The sequence below is a fragment of the Ammospiza nelsoni genome, chromosome 8 (genome assembly GCF_027579445.1).
Source record: "Ammospiza nelsoni isolate bAmmNel1 chromosome 8, bAmmNel1.pri, whole genome shotgun sequence".
Classification (NCBI taxonomy): Eukaryota; Metazoa; Chordata; class Aves; order Passeriformes; family Passerellidae; genus Ammospiza; species Ammospiza nelsoni.
In genome coordinates this window covers 7,273,676-7,297,297 of record NC_080640.1, presented here as the reverse complement: position 1 = coordinate 7,297,297, position 23,622 = coordinate 7,273,676, and the positions used below count along the sequence as shown (strand labels likewise).

At 41.3% G+C, this 23,622-nt stretch overlaps 1 protein-coding gene across 2 annotated transcripts in view; it reads right to left on the bottom strand.

Moving 5' to 3' along the window:
• The window catches only part of GFRA1 (GDNF family receptor alpha 1), a 139,382-nt gene that overhangs the window by 33,397 nt on the left and 82,363 nt on the right, over positions 1-23,622 (bottom strand). For both annotated transcript variants that reach the window (XM_059477208.1, XM_059477210.1), the window contains exons 4-6: positions 22,601-22,940; positions 6,161-6,270; positions 338-472 (exon numbers count right to left, since the gene is read on the bottom strand). In XM_059477208.1, coding sequence (XP_059333191.1) covers positions 338-472; positions 6,161-6,270; positions 22,601-22,940 — 585 coding nt within the window. The remainder of the gene's footprint in view (positions 1-337; positions 473-6,160; positions 6,271-22,600; positions 22,941-23,622) is intronic.

The following is a 23,622-nucleotide window of genomic DNA, read 5'->3' as shown; positions in this document are numbered from 1 at the left end:
AAATTGTACAGAAACTCCTCGGGTGCTGCAATTCCATAGTAAAGATGCTGCCTGACTGTTAGGCTCCAAATATGACCTGTGATGTAAACATATTTCAATATCATACAACTCGGGGTTTTGGTATTATTTTTCCAAGATCTTCTCATGTTTGAAATCATGGCCACAAACCACAGCATCAGGCATATTTGCTCATTCTTTTAATTTTTACACCTACAACAAAACCCCGCTCGACAAAGTGCAAAGTGACGGCCTCGATGCGTCGTAACACACTTAAGCAGCAAAGGAATTCCAGAAAACACTCTGCAACACATTGAAATACACCTAATTTTGTACTCACTAAGGCATGTGTTGTCCTGGAAGAAATTGAGAAATTTCTTGCACTCCTCCTCGTCGTTGCCGCTGTTGCTGCAGTCGCACCACGGGGCCACGCTGAGGCTGCTGGAGTCAATGTAGTTCGGGGTCATCACGGTGCCTGGCACGGAGTGAAGCACAGCACTGTCAGCAACCTCTGCACTGGGTCAGGGTACCAGCTGTGGGTTCCTCTGGGTCTGGACTGAAGGCACTTGAGAGGGTAGTTCATGTTCAGACTCAAATGTTTATTATTTGTTATCAGTAAAACAGTCTCACTACTGTGAGTTAGCAGCTTTTCTTTAGAAGGCACAAAATGGCCAACAATCTCTTGTTACAGGGTCTTTTAAGACTAAACTATCCAATTAAGAACTGACACCTAGATTATTTTCCCTTTTAACCCAATAACTGATCCCACAGAGCTGAAATGGGGACTTTTCTGCCCAATTACAGAGTGCCACCCAAACCCATGAAGAAGGAAGGAGCATGAAGAAGAAACCCAGGATGACACCCTGTGCCCTTCATCTCCCTTCCATCCACAACATACGAAAAATCCCAAAACCTAAATTCCTCACCAAGTGATACACCTACACTGCTCGCTATAATCTATTGCACACTTTTGTGGATTCTAGTCTATCTTGCTAGGAAACTTTCTCCATGAATGGTGGTCAAAGTCAGTGCTCCCCTGGGGGTCAGGGCACCCCAGAGCAGACAGAGAAATATTCCCGGTGCTCTGGGTTTCACAGCACTGGAACATTCCTTCCACCCTAAGATGGCAAACAGCCCTTGGAAAGTCATGCATTTGGGGCTGGATTCACCACACAGACGCACAGCAGGGCTCTGACCCACACATTTGACAGCTCCTGGCTCCTCAGCCTCTGACACCCAGCCCTGTGCTGCACTTCACACCCTCTGCTGTTTGAATGCAATCACTTTAGGGGCTGTAACATGATTCACACATTGAAGACACATTTCTTCCCTCCAAAAAGGATTCCCACAGAGAGCTGCATCTGCAGAACTGACAGGTAGAAACCGTGGCAGAGGGAGGGATGAGCTGGGAGAAGGTGAGCTCCTCTTTGAAAGGCTCTGCTGCCAAATCAAACACATGTGGACTGTCCTTAGAGCTGCACTTAAAAATCTTCTAGGGTTTTCCTTTCTCACCTGTGTTTTTTCTCATTTTAATTCTAACTGCAAATAAATGGCTAAAATGGTACCAGACCTGTGCTTCCTCCTTCACTCTGCAGCCAGACTGGAAAAACATTTTTGAAATGCATGAGCAAGGAGAATGCTGGTGATGCTGAGGGGAGCCCTGGCACATCCTGGAGCAGTGTTAACCCAGGATGCTCATGAGGGACCTGCCAGTAGAGTGGGTTAGGGTGATAACAAAGCAAAAATCAGCATGCATGAAAAGGTACAGCAGATTCTTTGCTGGTAATAAATTACTATTAATCTTGCTGTTTCACTACTTCTTCAGAGAAGTGGTTATTTCCTAAAAATTGTCAGCAACTTTCCAACCACAGGGCCATTCTAACTCTGTTACAAACTCTTGGGTAAATATTATTCCATTTATATGCCAGTGAAATACAACCAAAAATTAAATTAAATTAAATGAAACCAAAGCAGGCATTTTGTGTCCTGAAAGATGTACAGCAAGCGCTCATCACTCATCTGGGTCAGGGAACCTCTGTATGATGAGCACTTGCTGAAGCCAGTAGTGTCACTGAATGCATTACCCCAGCAGGTCAGATATTTCAAACTGTCCTAAGGATTGAGAAGTTTCAATCTTTATTTTATTTGTCTGACCAAAACAGAAAAATTAAATAAAAAGGGGAAGGTATTCCAGACCTGAACAGCTGCCAGCTGCTTCAGGGAACATGTTCCTCACTGGATAATTTGCAATCCTAGGACAGGTCATATATTGTGAGGAAATGTGATCACATCTCCTCAAAACTGACATCAAAGTAGTCATTAAGAAGATGGAATAGATGAAGGACAAATGTTAGAGACCCAGAGTGTACACGAGGAGAGAAAATTTGGTCCACAGGTCCAGGGTCCAACAGTCTGCAATAACAGACGGGAAAGGGCTATCAAACATAAGCTAAAAAAAGGAACATTAGAAATAGCACAAATCACAGAGTGATGTCTCATAGCCTTTCAGTCACCAGGCAGTGCTGGGAAATGAACAAATCAACATGCAAACTGCCTCATATGTGACATGGGAGACAAAGGACAACAGGCACTAGGGCTGGCCTGGGGAAGGCAGTAATGGATGGGAAAATGAATGTGGTCCCTTTGTGAGATTCACAAAAAGCATCTTTTCTCTCGTTTTGGGATGTTCTTAAATTTGACTACTATGCCATACCTTTGGCTTCCTGCAGCTTTTAACAGATAGCTGCACTAATAATTGCTTGAATCCTACATGAGATTGGTACATGAGTAAACAGCATGGTTCAAAATTCATTAAGTGGAAATAGAGAATTTAGTAAAATAGGCAAATTTAATTTGCATTGTTAATGAAAACTGGACAGTAGATAAATAAGAAGAGGGATGATGTTAAATTAAAATAAAACACATTAAAATGTCTCTCCCTCATCCATGTGGTGGTTCAGAACATTATTTCAGCCTTGCAACATGATCTGAAAAGAAGTGTGAGAAAGAGGAAATCAAGAGGATTTTGCAAATGGAAAAAAAATAGTAGGCTGAAAAAAAATTCTAATTAGCAAATGCTTAGTGAAGGGTTGAAAAAACAAAAAGGTACTGAGGAAATTAAAAAGGTCACTGAGGTAAGACTTTCTTATCACAAAGAGGTAACAAGGTAATTAAAATGGGTTAAGACAGAGGTTAAAAGTGTAACAGATACCAAGGTACAATTAGGGTTGATGAATACAGGAAAGACAGGACAAGGAAAGTGTGTACACAGCACACAAACTGTGCATCCAGCAAAAACAGAGAGGCTGAAAGAGCAGCTAGTAGAAAATCAGTCTGTCATTTAAACCTGGGGGCAGATGTGAAGCCAAGCAGATTATATGCTTGCTTTCCTGGGGTGGATTTTCTTTTTTCCCTGTGACGTGTGTGCCTTTCCCTTCCCCCCCTCTCCACTAGCTGGCATCTTGGAAATTCTGCTGACGGACACTAAGGGATCAGAGAAACCATGGTCAAATAGGACACGCTTGGTTTTCTGAGCTCTAGGTGTCAAACAGCTCTGGGATGTCTCAAAGGTCAGCAGTGAGACCTCCACAATTTAGACAAAAGCAGAGCTGGCCTCCACACAGCCCAGACATTGCCCAAATTAGGGTGAATTAGCAAGGAGATGGATGGTGAGTCCAGGAGAAGGGACAAGGGGCTCAAGTTTCTTTGGCCTAAAGCAAGTCCAGCTTATTCACACAAACTCTCATGGAATTCCTGGGAATAACAGGGAACTTGGATGGATTTTGCTCAAGACAAGGGAAAATGTGTCAGAAAGCAAATGCTAAAGCAGATCTTGAAGTTAGCACTTAGAGCAAATCTTAATTCATATGGGAGTGCAGAAGGTTCCAGATGGCTTAGCCAGGCTGTAACCAAAGCACTGACTCAAATGTGGCTAATCACAGTCTCCTTTTACATTGATTATTTTTTATATTTTTCTGATAAATAAAAAAATATATTAACTTATCCCTATACTACAACAAGGAGCCCAAAGCAATGAATTGAGATTTTCAACTTCCTGTAAAGTGCACACATCTTTAAAATTATATACATAGCACCCTGATGCAAATATTCAAGCAGCTTCTACAGACTATTCTCCATTTTGTTAATAAAGCACCTCATACAAAAGCTGTGACTGGCTCTATTTCCATTTAGGGTCATTAATTTTAGGTGGGATTCCACTAATTTCAGTGAAGTCAACCCTCATTTACATCCCTGTATTTGAGGAAAGATTCACATTCACTGTAACTTCCATAGAGAAGCTTCAGTTTCCTGATCAAACTCTGGGGAGGCGCAATTTTTGCTCCATTTAATGAAATGGCTAAATGAAATAATATTTTATTTTAATGAACAATAGTTTATCTTAATTAAATGGAGATCCTGAAGGTCTGATGGACGAATGGATCTGCAGCATCTTCTTACCCACAGTCTAACTCTTCTTCTTGTGTTCTGTATCTATTAATCAGACATTTGAACGATTATACTGCTGATTTCTGCCTTACTCCACTTTTACAGCAGATTCATATCAGAAGCAGGAATTTACTGCTTCAGCACAAAAAACGTTTTGGTAATTTCTTGATTTAGCAGAATTACTACTAAGAAGCAAAAACTCTCATAATACCAGTCAGCTCCTCTTTTGCAAGTCTCCAGCGGGCAGCAGGAAGGAAGAAAAATGTGCATTTTTCCCTTTGAAAAGCAGATCTCCTTTTGATTTGAACTCCTTAGGCCCCCATTCCACATTTCTGATGTGTGATGGTGTTTTGCAGCATGGTCACCCCCAGTAACGCAAGAACACCTCACAAGAGGAACTGGGTCATTTTGGGGATTAAACTGAAAAAAGAAACCAACAAAACGGCCAGCAAAACTCTCAGGGTCCAGCAAGAACTTGGCAGCTCTTAGCCAGAAGTATCTGTGAGTAGCAGTTACTCCTTGCCAGCAGCCAGACTTCTTAATCTCATTGACAAGATCACATTTCAAGGCTATTCAATTCTCCGTTTGAGAGTCAAATGACAGGCTGTCATAACTGCTCAGATGTTATAGCCTTTGCATACTGTCTTAATCTCTTCCGTGGTAGAAGAATATCCTTTGAAGCCATCACATCTCATTTTCTCCATTGCCACATGGGCTTACCTCACTTGTTAGCTGCTAGAGTAATAAGAATGGTAACAAGAAGCCACTGAAGATAGCTTTCAGTCATTTTTCAGCAAACCCAACCTATTCTAGAAATATTTTCATTTCGATCTTATCTCCAGAGACATTTATTTAACAGCAGGATCAGCTTCAGGGCCTCAGCTGGCACCCTCATGCCCAACAGAAGGGGATATTGCTGCACTGCAGCAGGTGCAGGCTGCAAGCTTAAAACCATTTTATCTGGTGGCCTTTCAAATTTATTTGTTTCAGAGTTTTGACACTCACTTATTATTTATTGCCCAACTATGATATTTCTACCACACATTCAGCTTCTTGACATGATCTCTTTCTTTCAGGAATCAAATGCTGAGGGTGGCATGTGGAATCTGGCTTCCATAAAGGCATCCTTGTGCTTGCTGACACTCGGGAAGGTGACAACAAACAAAAATAACTACGCTGGGGATGGAAGAGGATTTCAGATTTGGTCTCAGCTCATCTCACTGACAGACATCTCTGAAAACACTTAAGAGTGGACAGAAGGGTATCATGGAAAGAATAGCAGCTGGAATTGATAAAAGGCTGGATTGATCTATTGTTTCATATCTCATATTCAGGTACCTTTCTCTGAAGGTGTTTACCCAAACTTGTGATGACAGCTGTAATATCAACCAAGCTGCACTTCCACTTGTTAACCTCCTACTCTTCACTCCTGTCTACATTCAACCCTCTAAATAAGCTTTACCTTTTAAGCTTGCATTTATTTCAAATTCAAGCACCTTTCTCCCCTTACCTTCCATCCTTAATTTTCTTGCCATGTACAAGCTTACCCCAAGAATCTCTGTAAGGCAAAGCAGGGCTGCTCCATGTAGGTGCAGAAACTGGCCTGGTGTCATATCATACATTATTATATTCCAGCTTTTATTTTGCACAGGCCTTCCAAATGCAGTTTGGGGTTTTTTTCTCATGAGCAAGCCCCCACCCTTCCCTGCCCTCTTACCAATGAGCCCCGAGTAAGCGAGCAGGCAGTCAGCATAGTTCTCCTTCAGACAGCCACTAACAGAGCGTGACTCGGGCTGGCAGTTTGTGAAGAAATCTGCAAGGCGAGATCTGCAACGGGAAGAAAAATGTGTATCTTTAAAAGTGAAGCCTGAAGGCATTCTTACCTTTTACACACTCTGTTTTTTGGACAAGGCTTAATATTCTTTAACTTAAATGCATATTGGACACATTTCAGCTATTGAGAGTCTCTTTCTAAGACACATCTCTTTCCAGAATCTGTTTTTGAAGTCAGAACAAAAAAGCGTAACAAAACAGTAAAAAAGGAACAGAACAACAGGGAAATGCCTGCCCTTGACTAAAAGAAATGCTCTGCATTTTCATGCCAAGAAAAAAAGACAAAGACTGATTTTATCATATGAGGAGTCATTTTGCCTGGATCTGAACTCTAACTGGAGTCTTTTATTCAGAGCACAGTTTCTGCTGTTTTACTGATTACACAAAGCTGCATGTTTGTGCTCACAGAGCAAGCAAGGCTCTTCCTGCAGGCCTGGAAGCAGGACCTGCATTGGTGGTGTTCCACGCTCCCAGAGTGGGCTCACCCTGCCCTGGCCTGGCCTGCAGCAGGCAGGACCAGCTGGCACAGGCCCCTCACCCCCAGAGCCACAGAGATCTGTTTGTTCTTGTAAAACCTGCATTTATCCAAACTCCAGAGTACTGGCTCCAGGGCTGAGGTGAAAGCAAAGTGTGCTCTGCATGGAGTTCTGCTGCTGAGTGGCCACTTTATCCTCACTCACCTCAGCCAGCCCACGGCCAAAGAGGGGAAAGCACTGATCCCACGCAGGAGGTGCTTTAAGACCAGGAGTGAAGCTGTATTATGATCAATTGATCACTACCCTGTTGAAAATTAAAAGGACCAACGGGATCTCTTCTAAATTTGTGGTTTAAAGACCACATAATGCTCCCATTCAGGTCTCTAAAATTTGCAAGGCATTGATGCGGTGGGTCAAGGTCACGCATCCTACAGTCACTCCCCTGCCCATCTTAGCCTTATAATCTTGGAGTAGTGACTTTTGTCTATTCACAAAGTGTTATTTACTCCTTTATCTATGGAAAAAAATCATCTCCCAACTTCAATCGTCTCTTCTGTGAAATAGGTATAAAAATGTTCTCTTGCATCTGACAACCCACATAATGTCTCAGGATAAGATGCTTAATCTTTGCAAAGCCCTCTCAAAATCAGAATAGTACAATCTATGAATTTTCATTACTGCTCCAGCATTATGCAGATTTGCAATATAAATGATCTTTTTCAGTTTTGCAGCAACCCCACAAAAGTTAGCAGAAACAAGTGATTTGCAAGTGATTTACTTTATTTGTTTACATGCTCCAGAGACTAATTATCTTTGTTTGCTTTATTGTTTTACCTACCCCAGAATGGGACTGGATACACATCATTAATTGGCCTGAAAGTAACGATGGGCAAACATCAAAAGGTTCAGAGGCTTAGTTTGAGAAAGCATCCTATAAATAAACTCCATGCAACCTATACCTGAATTTATGAGAGCTGTTCTCATGGCCTTATTTTAGTTCCATCTCTCTCTAATTGTACTGACACCAGCAAACCCATGGTTGCCTTCAAGCCACAGTCAACCCTAAGCTTTTCACTCCCTCTCTTGCCTTATTTAACCACTTAACCTTGAGACGGAAATTTGTACCCAGTTGCCTTTATTAGCTTTAAGAAGTCAACCTCTCTAGCAAACATTCATATATACATACATACATATACACACATAATTATATGTGTGTGTGTGTATATATGTGTACACACACACACACACACACACACACATATATATATACACACACACATATATATTTCTAAATTTACATGAAATTCCTACTTAGCTGGTGAATAAATACTGTGCCTGCCAGGAGACAGGCTGAGAGGAAATGGGTCTCAATATATGAAAAGAGATAAATGGCAGCACCATGAAGAAAATCTGGGAAAGGAAACCCTCTGTCACTGCAGTGATTCCTCTCCCAGTCAGTAATTAAGATAGTGGCTCAAATCCAGCTTTTGGATCAACTGGGAACAAAGAGAGTTGACAGTTTCCAAGGATTTTTCTAATTCTACTAATACCTGGATGAAGTCAGGTTTAGAACAGAATAGAGCCTATTACATCTATCTAGTATGAAAAACCTCTGCCATGGTAGAAAGGGCAAGCCTTCTGCATAGTAGCTCCTCAGATCTAAATTTCATTATTTATGTGACCACAAATAAATCTTTTTGGCAATGGATTATACAATCGGCATCTTGGTAATCCTGAAAACACTTCTTGCAATCATTTTATCCTTCTTGAATGTCCAGTTCTCCCTTAGGTTATTAGGTGCACTGGTCCAGAGATCATTTAATACATTCCTCTTCTCTAAATGTTTTTAAGGACTGATAACCATGGAATAAACCCAGTCATTTACTACTCAGCCTGCCTAAAGAACTTATTTGTTGTATACCCAAAAGGAGGCTAAAGACAGCTCTGCTGATCTCTTTTGCATACACCTTGATTTCCATGTGAATTTCTGAAGAACTTTTGTGGTCATAAAAAGTAATGATGTGACAACATTGCACATTTAAGTTTTCATAAGTCAAACACAGTTCAGAGCATTGCTGGACATCATCACACAACCCTTCCCTAGCCAGTCATCCAAACTTCACACAACCCAAGCTCTCACCCTCTCCTGGGCTGTTAACTACACCTGATACTTATGAGGATTCATTTGCACTGGAGATGAAGTTAAGGCCAGAAATAAAAGCAGAGACTTCCATCTGCCATAAAATACTGCAATACTTTCAGTGAAGATCTGCTGATTAACACCCACTGAAGATCTACCCCCAAACACTTCAGAAGACTGGCAGTGATGGAAATGTGCTCATCAGTGAGCACCAAAACAGTGGTACTGCTATTTATCCAGAGAGAAAGACAAATTAGCCTAATGAGAACCATTAATCCTAAAGGATTGCACATGAATACTAAGAAGTGTTTGGGTAAAAGAGACAATTCTTTTACGGATGCAGAACCAGAGCAATCTGATAATAGCAGTCCTATCAAAAAATAAGCACTGTGTTGAATTAGTGCTCCTTCAGCAGGAGGCAACCTGTAGGTGGCAACTTCAGAGTTCCTAACCTATGACTGAGCAGTTTTGTTACCCAGAGAACAAACAGAATTTGCCACATGTACCTTCAAATGTGCACAGTTTTACATGTGTGGTGTACACAGATGTATCTCTCACTGCTGGAGAGAGACAGTTTTATATTGTTCATACCATGTAACAGGACCACATCTAAAAGGAACTATTAATTTATTTTTCTGACACAAAATCCTCATTGTGTACAGCCACATCTATTATGTGATCTCTTTTCTTTGCATAAATAAATGGTACTGCTCAGAAATCTTCCTCCGAGGAAGAGGAAAAAACAAAACAACAACAAAAAGTCATCTCTTTGTAGGGCAAAAACCCCACAAATTAAATTAGTCTTATCTTACCCCTGGAAAACCTGAAGATGTTCTGGAAAGCTTATTTTAAATATTTTGTATACCACTAGCTGGAAAAGTAAGAATAATCCCATCAGCAAATTCAAAGAAAATCTGTTCAAACAACAAACAGCCTTTCTGAAAAGAAGAGAAAAAATCCCAAACCTGCTATTCGCTAATGCTTTGTATTAGAACCAGTAAAATAATTTGTAACAGTTAAAAATACAAAGGAAGCAAAGTTAATTTGCTCTCCTTATGATAGTGGCTCTTCAAATACTCAGTTGGATAATTCAAAACTTTCACATTTGCTTACAAATAAGCTTTTTTAATAGCACTATTGTATTGAATCTGCATATAATTTTTGAAGCAATTTAATTTTATATTAGCACAACCCATTGCATAGGCAACATTGATTAGGTTTCCACTACTTTTTGTTCTCAAGGTTCTGCAAAAGTTCTTTGATGTCCTGAAGTTATCTTTGATATTTATCAGTTCTCCCTCTTTAAGGCTGGTCAATTCTGCTTTAGCATTGGTGCAATATCTAAAAGTATGATAAGAACTGTGAAGTTGCAGAAAGTTTTTACAATTTTTAGTTTGGATCTGGTGCAAATTAATGACCTACCAGAAAGCAACACTCTGAACCAGATTCCTCCTCAAGAAGCACCAACCTCACTGGGACGGCAGGTGTTGATTTCTCTTCTTTTTTTCTCTCTGACTGTATTGTTGGTATACAAGGGCTGAGCCCTGAGGAGAAAAACCTCTCTCCTGGTGATGTTCACACCAAGCAAGACACTGAACTCAGGCCTCCTGCTGCTGCCCACACACAGGTTGTGATGTCCAAGTGAATGGTTACAGCCACCTGCCCTGTTAGGCGCCAGCGCTCCCGTGCCCACCTCAGGGATGTCAGGTGAGCTCTGGACATGCTCACTGCCGCCTCTCCTTGCACTGCTGCTGGTGTTTGGGCACCTATTTATAGCAGTAACATAAAGAGAAGGTAAATGCCAGAGCTGAGAGGCTGAGGTGACTACACTAATTAGTCAGAGCTGCTCGAGCGTCTAGACACCATTTGGCAGTGCAGTCACGTAAGGGAAGTGCTGCATCAATATTCAAAACAGAAAAGAGGTATAAATCCCACACTGAAAAAAGCCAGACTAAGTCAATGAATGTGTGTCATGGTGATAAATGGCACCATTACAGAAAAAAACAACAAGTCAAAATACTTGTTCTTCTGTCGTGGGGGTCAACTGCAGTGTCCTGCTCTGGCTACAAGTCACTCCCCTATAGCTGGAGTGGTGCTGCTCCTCCTGGGATGCAAGAGCTGGTTACAAGGGTTGGTACGTGGCCAAACTAATGGCTTCATTGTTGGAGGAGCATTTCATTTTCTCTTTCTTTCATAAACAGTGAGAAAATGAGGCAAAGGCCACATAAGCAACTCTATCAAGCAGGGGGATGAAAAAAGCCTCAGAAGAATTCCATAACGAGAGATTACTCTCTCTGCACATAGTAAAGTAGTTTTGACCCATCTTTTTTTCATTAAAGAACACCAGAGCTGTGCAATATTAATAAATCTTACACCTCCTTAGCTATCTAAACACACTGTTGAGTACCTGTGAGCAACTACAAATTTTAACATTTTTATTTAAGAGGTCACTTTCCCATGTATTTATTAAACAGCAACCCCACTAAATTTTTCCAGTGCAAAGGCTGGTTTGTGTTTGGCTGCTACCCTCCTTCTCAAACAATGACAGAGCCCAGGCCCTGAGTCACTGATGCTCCTGTCCTGCCCAGCCATGGGCCCCATGGAGCCAGCTCTGCCCACGGGCTGATGTCCCATCCTGTCCCCAGGGAGATGTCCCACTCCCAAGCTGGGCTGATGGGATGAACCCAGCCTAAAAGGTTCTGTCCTGCTTGTCCCTGGAGCCCCCAGGAAGTCCCCATCCCATGCTGAATCCTGACATCCAGCTCAGCCTTTGTACCTTCTGGGGAGTGGGAAGGTTAAAAAAGTAAATTTCTCCTGGCAAACCATTTGCCTCCCAAGACCTGAGTACTGAAGGCAGTTTCTCTCACATGAGCTGATCCAAATCTTTTCCAACACTGGCAGAAACCATTACAGGATTTTAGATCCCAAATACCAGCTACTAACTGAAATAAGCTGATTTTTATCTGGTTTTGCTGCTGTTTTGTTATTTTAAATGTCTGGAAGCCTAAACCCAAGCAAATATTTGATTCTGGGTTCAGCTTGCCTCTCTAAACTGTGTTGTACATCTGGAAGCAAAACATGGACAATGCCCAATTACAGAGAGGCAGCCTGTTTGGACTGTGGGATAACCAGACTCAGGAACAAACACCAGGGACCACCCAAGACTCACTGAGATGCCTTCCAGCAGCAGCAGGGCTCGCTCAGAGCATCAGGCACAGGCACAAAGCCACCAGGGCTGGTCCCCCCAGAGGAGCACCCACACTCCTCCCAGCTCTCTGCCTCTACCATGTCCCCTCCACATTTGCCAGCATTTATGTCACTGCTCAGGTTTTTTGTTTACCAGGGGCCTCCTGGACATTCAACACCCCAGAAAATGGAGATCCAACTCTTTGAAATTCAGTCATGTAAAATGAAAAGCATTTCCACCTATGCATATCTGTATTTTAAAATTAAAAGTACAAACATTGTATTCTTTCTATTCTTCTATTAGATAATCAATACCCTACATTCATGTTCTTTTACTACACTTTGTGGAAAGCAAAATAAAATAAGTTCTATACCATTTTCTGTTAATATTGTCCTTTCCCTTTGCTCCTATCATCTGGTGGAGACCAGTTAGATCTTTTTACACAGTATCTGCTACAGAAAATCAAAAGAACTTAACAAAACACTAATGCCATAGTTTATTAATGTTAATTAAATCCTCTAAGTAACTCAAGATCATGCATGAGAGTAATTTTAATTTAATATATTAGGTCTCCTTTGGGTTTAAGGGAAACTACTAAGCTCAAATGTGATTCTAAACAAGGATGATTTATTTGAAATTGGGTTATATAAATATTTATATACTACTGACCTTTTGTGTAATAAAACCGATTTTGAAAAATATGGTGAAAATCTTGACCTCAAGGTAATGCAATAAGGAATTAGAACAGTGATTCTCAGATGCTGTGACACAAAACAGAATTTTCTCTTTCTGTTTGCAAAAAAAAAAAAAAATTACCTCACATCATTTTTTAGAGGCCTGTTGGAGAGAACATCTGGAAAACATTCCACAGGAAATCAAACCTATATTAAATATGTTTTACAGGGCTCTGTTTCCTTGCATCGACCTTAAGCATTCATAATGTGTTTCTGTCTTCCCAGCTGCAAAGAAAACACTTCTGTCAGAGCCCTCTACAAAATGACAGGCTGAATTGTCAGCCAGTGATTTTATCAGGGGATGCTGCTAAGATTTCTATTTAGTCTACCTGTGTCTGTACCAAAGCTCTCCAATAACATGAACAAACCCACCAGCTGCTTTCCAGCTATCATGAATTTGTATGTTGTTTGTTTAATTTCCTTTATGCTGTTTAATTTGAAGCTTCAAAATAAAAATGACTGGCGTTTTTAAAGATGCCCAAGCCTCAGTGTCTCCTGACAGGATGTTACTCAGGAAAGAACTGCTTTATGGGGAGAGCTGTTCTCACTTCATTAGCTGGGCGAGCAGAATAGTCTGAATTACAGGCTGCTAACCTAAGAAAATCACTGTCACTCTCAAGAAGCAAGCCAAGGAAAAGCAGTGCCACTGCAAGTCCTTGAGCGTGGCATGGACGCCTCAGTGTTTATGAATAACTATATTGTGAGTGCACACTGAAAGGATGTGCTCCCAAGTACCTGAGAAAGACATCCATGGCAATAATGTTCCCTGCAACCACTTGAATAAACCATAATAGACTGTTACTAGCTCAAGCATGAAACTGATGGGAGTTTGGAGACGGAAAATAATCTAAAAAGTACAATACAAGTTCTCTCTTCACCAGAAAAGTTTCTGTTGGTAGATGTAGTGGAACATCAGGTTTCCTGGGGTTATGCAGGGATGCTCTTTGCCTCTGAAAATCTCTCAGTGGTGTGTGTGGTGACATTCCTGAAGGAAACAACTCTGTGTCCCTCTGTCAGAGGGGTGCATCAGGGAAAGAAAGAGTGCCCAGAGTGTCCCTGCACTCAGCTGAGCAGGGACTGTGGGCAGCCAGCATGGCTGAAACCCATCCTGGAGCTACTCTAAATACTGCTCTGCTCTTGGAGTAAGACAACAAATATGAAATCAGAAATACAGAAGATAAAAGCAGAGTAGAGTCTTTTTTATGTGCATCCATTTTTTCATGCACAAAACAGCCCCACCAAACAGCAAGTCAAGAAGTTCTGGCAGCAGCAAGCCAAGAGAGCATTGATCTTATTCAACATGTTTTACTTGCTTTTAGAAGTAATATGGGTATATAATGATAGTACAGGAACACTGATTTGTAGTGTAAAATTGCAAAACAAACCATTTTTACCAGTACTGGATTAAGAACTTTTTTTTTTGACTCCACTCAAAAAAACATGAACACACAAGGCAGATAAAAAAAGTGAGGCCAGGAGTTGACAGCCTGTGATACACCCAGACATTTGCAGAGGTTGTTCTGAAACAAACTGTTCATTCTGAAAAATGTTTTGCAATGCTGCATGATGGCCAGTTACTGAGATGCACTTCCAGCCTTTCATAATGACTAATTGGCAAAGGGAGCATCATAACTGAAAGGACAACCACTGTGACTTATGCTTGAACTGGAACAAAATAAATTGAACTAAATATTCAAATAATAATATTCAAATAAAGCTTGAATTTCACAGATTCTTAGTAGTATGTGCTTTACAATAAAAAAGCCTCCTTTAATGGTTTACAGAATGTGCATGAAAAAAAAATTAATGTAACACAAACATCTTTTGATGTAAGGTCATATCTCAATAACCTTAGACAAGGGTCACAGTCAGCTCACTCAGAAAATCTATCATCAACAGTAAACACACACCAGAAACACACCCCTTCTGTGTCACTTGTTTTAAAGCCAGCAGATCATTAAAGCAGAGGAAACAACCACAGGAAACAACCAGCACCTCTGCTGAGAAGTCTTTGCAGGCACTGCCACATTTACATCTCGCTTCCACTTAGAGGAGTTACTCCACTAACACTGTAGTGATTATTAACATAATTAAAGCAATGTAATTTCTATTCAGTAAACATGAGAATGCTCAAATTTGAAGATATGCATGTGGCTGTCACTTGCTCTGTTGAGAAACAAAGTTTTATTTTTAGCTCCAGTGCTTACATTTTCTTGCAGCTATTTTAACAGATGAACTGCCACCAGAAATATTCTCTCACTGGGCCCTGATGTAGAATGATATAAATAACCTTTACAAAGTCCAGCATAACGGAATGGTAAAATCAGTTGACATTCTCCTAATTAGCACTGCCTGAAGATTTACCTACACAGAACAGGAAGAGCCAAAATCACCCCTGGAATAAATCCACTGAAGTCACTGATGTCAGAGGAAGTACACTGGGAATGGACTTGATAGAATAGATCTGTTATTTACATTAAACACAGAGCAGCTTCTTGCCTGTAGCATATACATGGCTTGAGGTAAATGAAAAAAGCATTTTGATTTATTAAAGAAAATGCTATTGTATGATATATACACCCTTTCTTGCCTCAGAAACAGCAAGTTAGCCAAATGTGTCTGGGTGTACATGACACATCTTCTCTACACTTTCTACATCTAATAGATCAGGGGGTAGAAACTACTCATCAAACCAGTGGATGCTAAACTCCTTTCTACAGAAGTCTCTCAACTAACAATACAAAAAGTCAGCAGTAGCAGTACTCCTGGTGGAACCCCATCCAGCAAAGCAATTAAGTGCTTGCATAACTGTAAGGACATGAGTAGCTTCAAATTTAGATCTCTATTAAAATTTAATGCCAAATTTAACTGTCTTGGATTTCAGTATTTTTGACTAAACACATGTGAAACTGCTTAATTAGCATAAGTAGTTTAATCTCTCCCCCCTGCCCCGATAAATGAACAAAACAAAATGGCCCTGCTGTAACCCCCACCCTGGCTCATGTTCCTAAGTCTGTAGTCTTCTTATTTCTTAAATTATACAGGAAGCTTTTCTTTTCCACTTAAATTAATAAAATAAGGGTTTTCACACAAAATGAACACTCAGGGAAATGCTCCTTATTGTTCTCCACAGCTACCTGAGGAGGCTGTAGCAAGGTCTTGTTCCAAGTAACAAGTGACAGGGTGAGATGAAATGGCCTCACGTTGTGCCAGAGAAGGTTTAGATTGGGTATTAGGAAAATCTTATTCGTAGAATGAGTTTTCAAGCCTTGGAACAGCTGCCCAGGGAAGTGGTGGAGCCACCACCCCTTGGAAATGGTTAATAGACCTGTAGATGTGGCACTTGGGGACATGGTTTATGGTGGGCTTGGCAGTGTTGGGTTTATGGCTGGACTTGATGCTCTTAATGGTTTTCTCCAACCTAAACTATTCTCTGAAGGATTTAGATACAAGTGCCCCAAGTTTTTGGAGCTGAAATGGTCACAAGTACCTCACTCAGCTCACTGAGTCATTTTCCTAGAAAGAGACTGACATGGAAGCAGGGTATCTAAATAGAGCAAATAAAACCTGAATCACTGACATCCAAGTTTATTTTGTGATTGTTGCATGCTCAGACACACACTCTTTATTCCACTCCTTCAGCCCTGCAGAGAGGTAATATGGAATATTCAGTGCTACAGGTTATTTTTAACCTGATCAGCAGAGGATCTACCTGACTGCAGGGAGGCTGCCTGGAGAGTTTGAGCTTGCCTGACAAGGGACCTCAGCATAAAATCCTGTCTAGTTACTGCTTCTTGGAGCATGAACTCTCTTCACTGCTACAGCACGAAGCCAAGCAAAGTTGGGTGCACGACTGAAGCTGAGCCATTTTTCTAATTACTGCATCCTCGTGTCTCTCCTGCTTTTGGAGGAATGTCAATCACCCAGCCAGCTTTTAATCTGCAAGCCCCTCCTAGGCTGACCAGAGAGAGAATAAATGAGGGCCAGCCAAGCAGATCTGGGCACTGCAGAATGAGATCCATGCACACTTCAGAAGGGACAAAGCAGTCTTGTTTTGCAGGATGTTTGGATTTTTCTGATTCCAAAGGGATTTATGGATACCTTATAAGGAGGAACTGCTTGATTCATTTTGAGTTTTATTCAGATGGAAGAAATTTGAAGTTACCTTTGTTTCTGAGGGGGAAGGGACAGCAATATTATGTCTATTTGCTCTGCTAACAGAAGACATCAAAGTAATGAATCATGTAAAGAAAGGGAAGAAAATAATACAATACTGCAGTATTTTCTATCTTTACTTTGCCTTTCTTGAAAGGTTTTTGCTTATTTTGCAGACTGCATTAATATTTTTTTCCAGGCTAGCAGTTCCACACACACATATTCCACAACACCATCAAGTTTCCCCTGCAGAATACTCCAGCTTCTTTCCCACCTCCCCTCAGACCCCATTTTCTTGAATTTTCTGAACTGTCACCATGCCTCATTATTAGTTTATTAAAATTAATGAACACCTGTTTTGTCTTTTATTTTCCACTTAAATAACTAAACCTCCAGCAACACAGACATATATGCATACATTTACATGCCTGTATATACATATATGTATAAAAATCACTCTCCAAATTCAGGCTATGTGAGGTGAGCTTGTGGGCATGGGCCAAAAAGCAGATTTACAATATTTTCTGCACCACTTGGTATTCTAGAGACACAGGAACTCTCCTGAGTGCAGGTGCAGAGAGTTCAGGCTCACCCTACTGCACTGCAAGCATCCTACACCTTCTGCAGGGTGAATCAGGTTTTGCACCCAGTCCCTGACTCAGTCTCCAAACACACAATGCAGGCACACCCTGCACTTCTCTAGAAATCAAGAGTGTCCTTTTCTTCATGTCCTTAACAGCATTACACAAACTACACTGTGGCCCTGGTTCTGCATAACCACAGCAAACTGATCATCTCAAGGAGCCGCCAGAGTGCCCCAAGTGCCAAATCGATATAAATGCCCCACAGGGACTCATACCCAGCTCTGTTATCCCAAAGTGAGCAATGCTACTGTGTCCTTCATAAAAACACCCACCAAGTGCCCTTTTAACGTGCAAAACCAGAGCCAGGCTGAGAGTGAGCGCTCAGGCTTTTATCTGACTAGCTGAATTGTCACCAAGATCAGCTCCAAGGCTCAGAAAGGGAGGCAGCACCTCTGTTTTCCCTCTCATTTGCTGAATTACAGATGATCACTGGACCGTGGCAGGATACTGAGGGAGGAAAAGCATAACATGCAGAGAAGCAGGTGAGGAGAGGAGGCACCCTAAGTGGCTGTAATGGAATTCAAACGTGTCACAGAGGCGCTGAAAGTCAGATAATTGCAGCAAGATCTGGGAAGAGGAGATGAAAGGAGACTAAGCAAGGGGACGAGGTAGGAGGGGCAAAAGCAATGGGAAAAAAGTGAGAAAAATGAAGGAGAAGTATAAGAAATAGAAAATGTGAAGAAAAGGGCAAATTTCTTTTTTACCTCTTCCATCTCCTCCTGCACATCCATCCAGTGCACTGCTCCCTGTTAATCCTGGAACTGAGGACTGTTCCCTCCTGGAGCAATTCTGAAGCAGGACAAAAAGGGTTGCCTGCACATCTATAACATCTCACCACACACCTGACTGTAGTGCAGAAGCACAAGGGTGCAGACAGGGTTTGCACTCAGCAAATTTTCACATGCCTCACAGAAAAGGAGCACAGACACAGTGACTCCCTCTCCACAGTAAATTACCATTAAAAGTGTTCAATAGAGTATCACAAAGGAAAATTATTTCCTTGGCAAGTTTCTGATGTTTTTAGGAAGCGCAGCAAGCAGATGAGCTTCTGTTCTAACATTTCCAGTGGATGAATTCTTCTCTGCACTGACAACAATGTTTGCATATCCCCACAGAATGCTCTGATACCTGCAGATCAGACATCCTGCATGCAGAGCTGAATGGGTGGCTGCAACAAAATTAAGATTGGATAGGACAGGTAACCAAAAACTGGTCAACAAGTAAGAACACATCAATGAAAGCACATTTATAAAGATTTGACTCTCTGAACACACAGTGCTGGAAACATTTCTCACTGTATTTTCAAGGAGATGACCCAGGTACTAGAACCTAATTGAATATTTCATTATTATCCTTCCCCTACCCCACATGAAGAAGTTATTTAAACATGTTAAGCATATTTTTCTATTTTTTTTCAGTGTCAAACAGCTGCAGAGAGCAATATGTACCTTTTTCAGAATTAAGGCAAAAAAATTAAGAAGATACTGTCTTCTGAAATTAGTTAAGAACTACTTTAGGGCTATTTGAGCTTCAAAATGGACCTCAATGATCTGACCAGTCATTTGGAGTATAATTATTGTGAAGGACAAGAAACATGCTCCCAACAGTTTCTTTTATTAGCAAAAAGATGCTGCCCTTCTTTTCTGATCTTTGCAGCACATGAATGGATTGACAGCATTATTTCAATAAGTAATGTGTCTGTATCATTATCATTCTGGTCAGTGTCTTCGAAACATATCCAAGAAAAAATCCCAAGTATGCAAATTCAAGACACAGGTTATTAAAAAGACCAAACTAATGACTCACGCTTTCATTACTCAAGCAAAATGGTATTTGCAGTACTGTCAAATGTGATAGTGGCAAATATGAAGCACCCTGCCCTGCATTTACAGCAGGATGATATTCTTAAAATATGCCAGTCAGCTTTCTGAAGAGTAATTGTTAGCTGAAGTGATCAGATCACAAGGTTCTTTAGAGGTTTTTGCTATTCCAGGACATCACTGGTGAAAGTTTTTGATAGTACACTGACTTTTCTTAGAAGATTTGTTTATGCTCACAACAGAAAAGAACTCTAATGGCTTCTTCTTTGGTTTCTTTTTTTGCTTTTCTCCTCACTGAGCATTGACAGACATGCCTGAGAGACTACAATTGTTTCAAAGCTGGATAAGGACGGGGTACAAGAAGAGGCAGCAAACAAATGACAATGAAAGTGAACCATTCAGCATTCTGATGAAGTTGAAAATTAGGACTGTTTACATAAGTCAGAACTTATTTGCATTTCCTGACATTTCAGGTCTCTTTATCCCTCGATTGAGAATTTCTTATATAACAGATTAATGAATTGAATAAAGAAATAATAAAAAAGCAAAGCATCCTACCACGTTAGTGGTGCCTGTGGTTTGGCCAGATTGTTTCCCTGCTCTTAACTCTGCTTCAAGAACAGATTTGGTGATATGTACACCAGCATAAAGCTTTTAAACAGTGTTCAAAACTGAATGTTTGAATACTTTACACAGTCCCAGCTGATGTTTTATACAGAGTACAGGCAGATTCAAATCTTGCATTTCTGAGTAAGCAGCATTCATAAACCATTTTATGAACATATTTTCAGAAAACCTTTAGAACCTGCACCCCTTGTTCATAATACCCCTAGTATTACGAAAAGGCTTTAATAGGTGTAATAGGCATGCAAATAATAGTTTCTAAATTACCTGGTTTCACAGTAGGCAGACCATATATTCAAATTATTCTGCCATTTAGATACTCTCTCTGATTTCAAAATGAAATAGAAGTTATCAGAGTCAGAATTACACACCTACTGACTACTGCTTTTAGTTATTCTAAACATATCTGGAATTACTATAAGGACTGATATTCATCAGTGCCAGAAATTACAACAGCAAGGACATCTCCCATTTCTTTCCTGCCCTGCCCAAGTCCCTGTTTTCCTGCAGGACAAGGGGAACAAATCTCACCAATTTCCTCTAAGTGCACAAGTCACAGAGACAAAATGTCTTTCATTGCCTGATAGGCTGGGACAGCTTTGGTGCCAATTCCTCCTCTCCATGACAGCAGGGAGGGAAGGTATCAAACCACCAGCAGTTTAGAGAGCCCAGGAGGCTGTAACACAACGTGAGGGGACTCTCAGACAGGCACCAAGCTGGATTTACCTCCACAGGACTTAAATGAGTCTGCCCACACTGAGCCTGCCCTACATCCTGCAGGGATTTGCCCACCCATTCCCTTTACCAGTGCTGCTCCTCACCCTCACAGCCAGGTCTCACTGAGCCTTGGAAGAGCCAAAACTTTTTAATTTTGATGCTCTAAAGCAAAGGAAGCCACTATTCATTTACAAATAAATCCATTTTCATATCAGTGCTGGCTGCAACTTCAGGCAGAGATTTTACCAAGCTTTCCCCAGCAATGTTGCAATGGAGAAAGAGCAATACCAGACTCATGAAGTTAAATTAAACAAAATGCCATAAAAAACTTAACTGCTGAGACAACATTAGATCAAAGCTGACCAAAGAAAAACACAGTCATGAGAGAAGTAATGGCATTAATTTAACAAGTTAATTCCAGAATACTATAACCCAAATAACAGGGAGAAGTCTCTCTATAAAATCATCTCTCCAATTTCACTGGCAGTTTGGCAGAAAACACAGTAAATTCTACTAATTAATAGGACCTGTGTATAGGGAAGGCAACACATAGAAGCAAAAATACTAATGGAGCAACATGGAAATAAAGAATTGATTGTTCCAAGGCTACACATACTCAGCTTTCATAACCTGCATCAGCAATCAAGGTGCTGAATGCAAGTCAGACTGCTCTGATTTACATCTGCTCCTGTTGTGGCCAGCAGGAAATGTGTCTCCAGATTCCCCCAAAGCCATGGAGGACAGGACACTGCTCACCTCTGAACAACACTCAGGCACTGAAGTGCTACCGCAAAAAGCTTCAAACCAGCAGTGGAAATCTCATAAACAAACTTCAAAGTAAATATTTTACCAAGCATAAGTAAGCACTTATTAAGATTTAGATCTTATCTTCAGTGTCCTTGACATTTTACAATAGTGTTTATCTCCCTTGTTTCCTAATTCACAGAAGTGGATAATCTACAAGAAATTTACACATTAGAAACGAGCAGGATTCTCGGGCACGACTTCATAAATACAACATTAGCACAACAATGCTCTAATATAAACATACACAATGCTAAGCAGGAGCAAAGCATTTCCTGAGAGCAGAGGAGGCCCATTTGCCACTGAGTAAGCTCTGTGTGAGAACCTGCAGGGACCCCAGGAGGGGAAAGGACCCAGCCTGTCCCGTGGAGCAGGGCTCTGCACTGCCAGAACACCCAGGGAAAGAGGCTGGGAATCAGGTCAGTGAATCAATGACCCCCCAGTTGTATTAGCCCAGCACTCTGCTCAGGGCAGGGGAGATGAGACAATTTCAAAGCTAAACAGCTCTATGAAGACAGTGGGATTCTGTCTAAAATGTGGACTCCTTTTTTCCAATGAATTAAAAACACATGAGTACTCTGTGCATTGTGACTATTTATAAAGTCCAACATGAAGCTTGTATTCCCAATTATTAGTACTCACATGGGCAATGAAAATAAATCCCATTGTAATAAAAATTCTATTTTTACCTGGTCACTAATGGGACATAAAAATTATACTGAGACATTATTTCATAGAGACACACAATGTTTCCAACAAAAACCTGTAAAAATTAAACTGGGGGTTTAAAGACTCCTCCATAATGCGAGAGAGTAGCTGTGACCACTTTTGGAGAAGGCACACACTGTAAGCAAATGAGGGCTTTTGTTACTCTGTTAAGGATGTCAGAGGCATTTGCTTTTTTCCCCTGACTCATCCCTTTCCTTCGTGGGCACTCCGACCCTTAGCCCTGGCAAATCCATCAGCACCACCAAGTTTTCCCTGGTACCTCATTAATCACTCCCCTGCCGCGCGCCACCTTACCTGCAGATGTAATTCTTCTTGCAGGACTCTTGCAAATTCAGGCAGTTTGGCTTCTCCCTGTCCTCATAGGAGCACACGGGAACGATGGTCTGGCGCCTCCTCTCCGTGCAGGCCACGTCTCGGCAGGAGCAGAAGAGCATCCCGTAGCTGTGCTTCGGGGGCACCTTGTCGAAGAACAGCCGCAGCGCCTTGTGGCATTTCCTCTTGTTGCAGATCTCGTTGGACGTGCTGCTGGTGCAGGGGGTGATGTAAGCAGATCTGAACCTCTTGCAGGTGTCATTTAGGTTGCAAGCTTTGGCTGCATCCAAGCAATTGTTCCCCTTTGAGAGCACTGGCTCCACTGGAAAAAGCAACACAACAGCAGTGAGAAAGGCGTCGCGTTTGCACTTCGCGCTTTGCGGTTATTTCACTGTTAACGAGACCCTCAATACAATTACTTCTTGCATACAAAGCTTTCAGTACCAGGAACGGGGACCAGTCCTTCTGGTTCTTGGGGTAATGGTTGAACAAGTGAACAAGAGCATGGGCATGTTGTGAGGGCAGAATAAATGACACTGGGCAAGCTGTACTTCATCCTCTTCACAGCAGACATGCAGGGTGAGTATTGGGTTAAGACCTGGTCTCACTAAACAGCTCTCTTTCTCTAAAAGCACACATCTGGCATATGAACACAGTGAGAACATGGCCTTCTAACTCTGGTTTTGTAAAGCTTTGATATTTCCCAGTTCTTTCCCTTGAACAAGTTCAGTGACATGCCGTGCCTGCCTCAGGTGACATCATCTAAAATTAATCCGTGTATAGGCACAAAGTAAAGAAGACATGCCCTGTGCTACATGAGGTCTGAGGACAGCCCACCCAAATAGGAAGAAAATCAGGTGCAGCCTCATGTCTGGGAGCTCTCTAAGGCCACCCACAAGTTCCATACTTAGGTAAAGTATGGTTATAAGATCTATAAATGCCACCTGAAAACCCTGGAAAATTTATGAACTTTACAAGGTTTGAAGAAGCCAACATAAAATTAA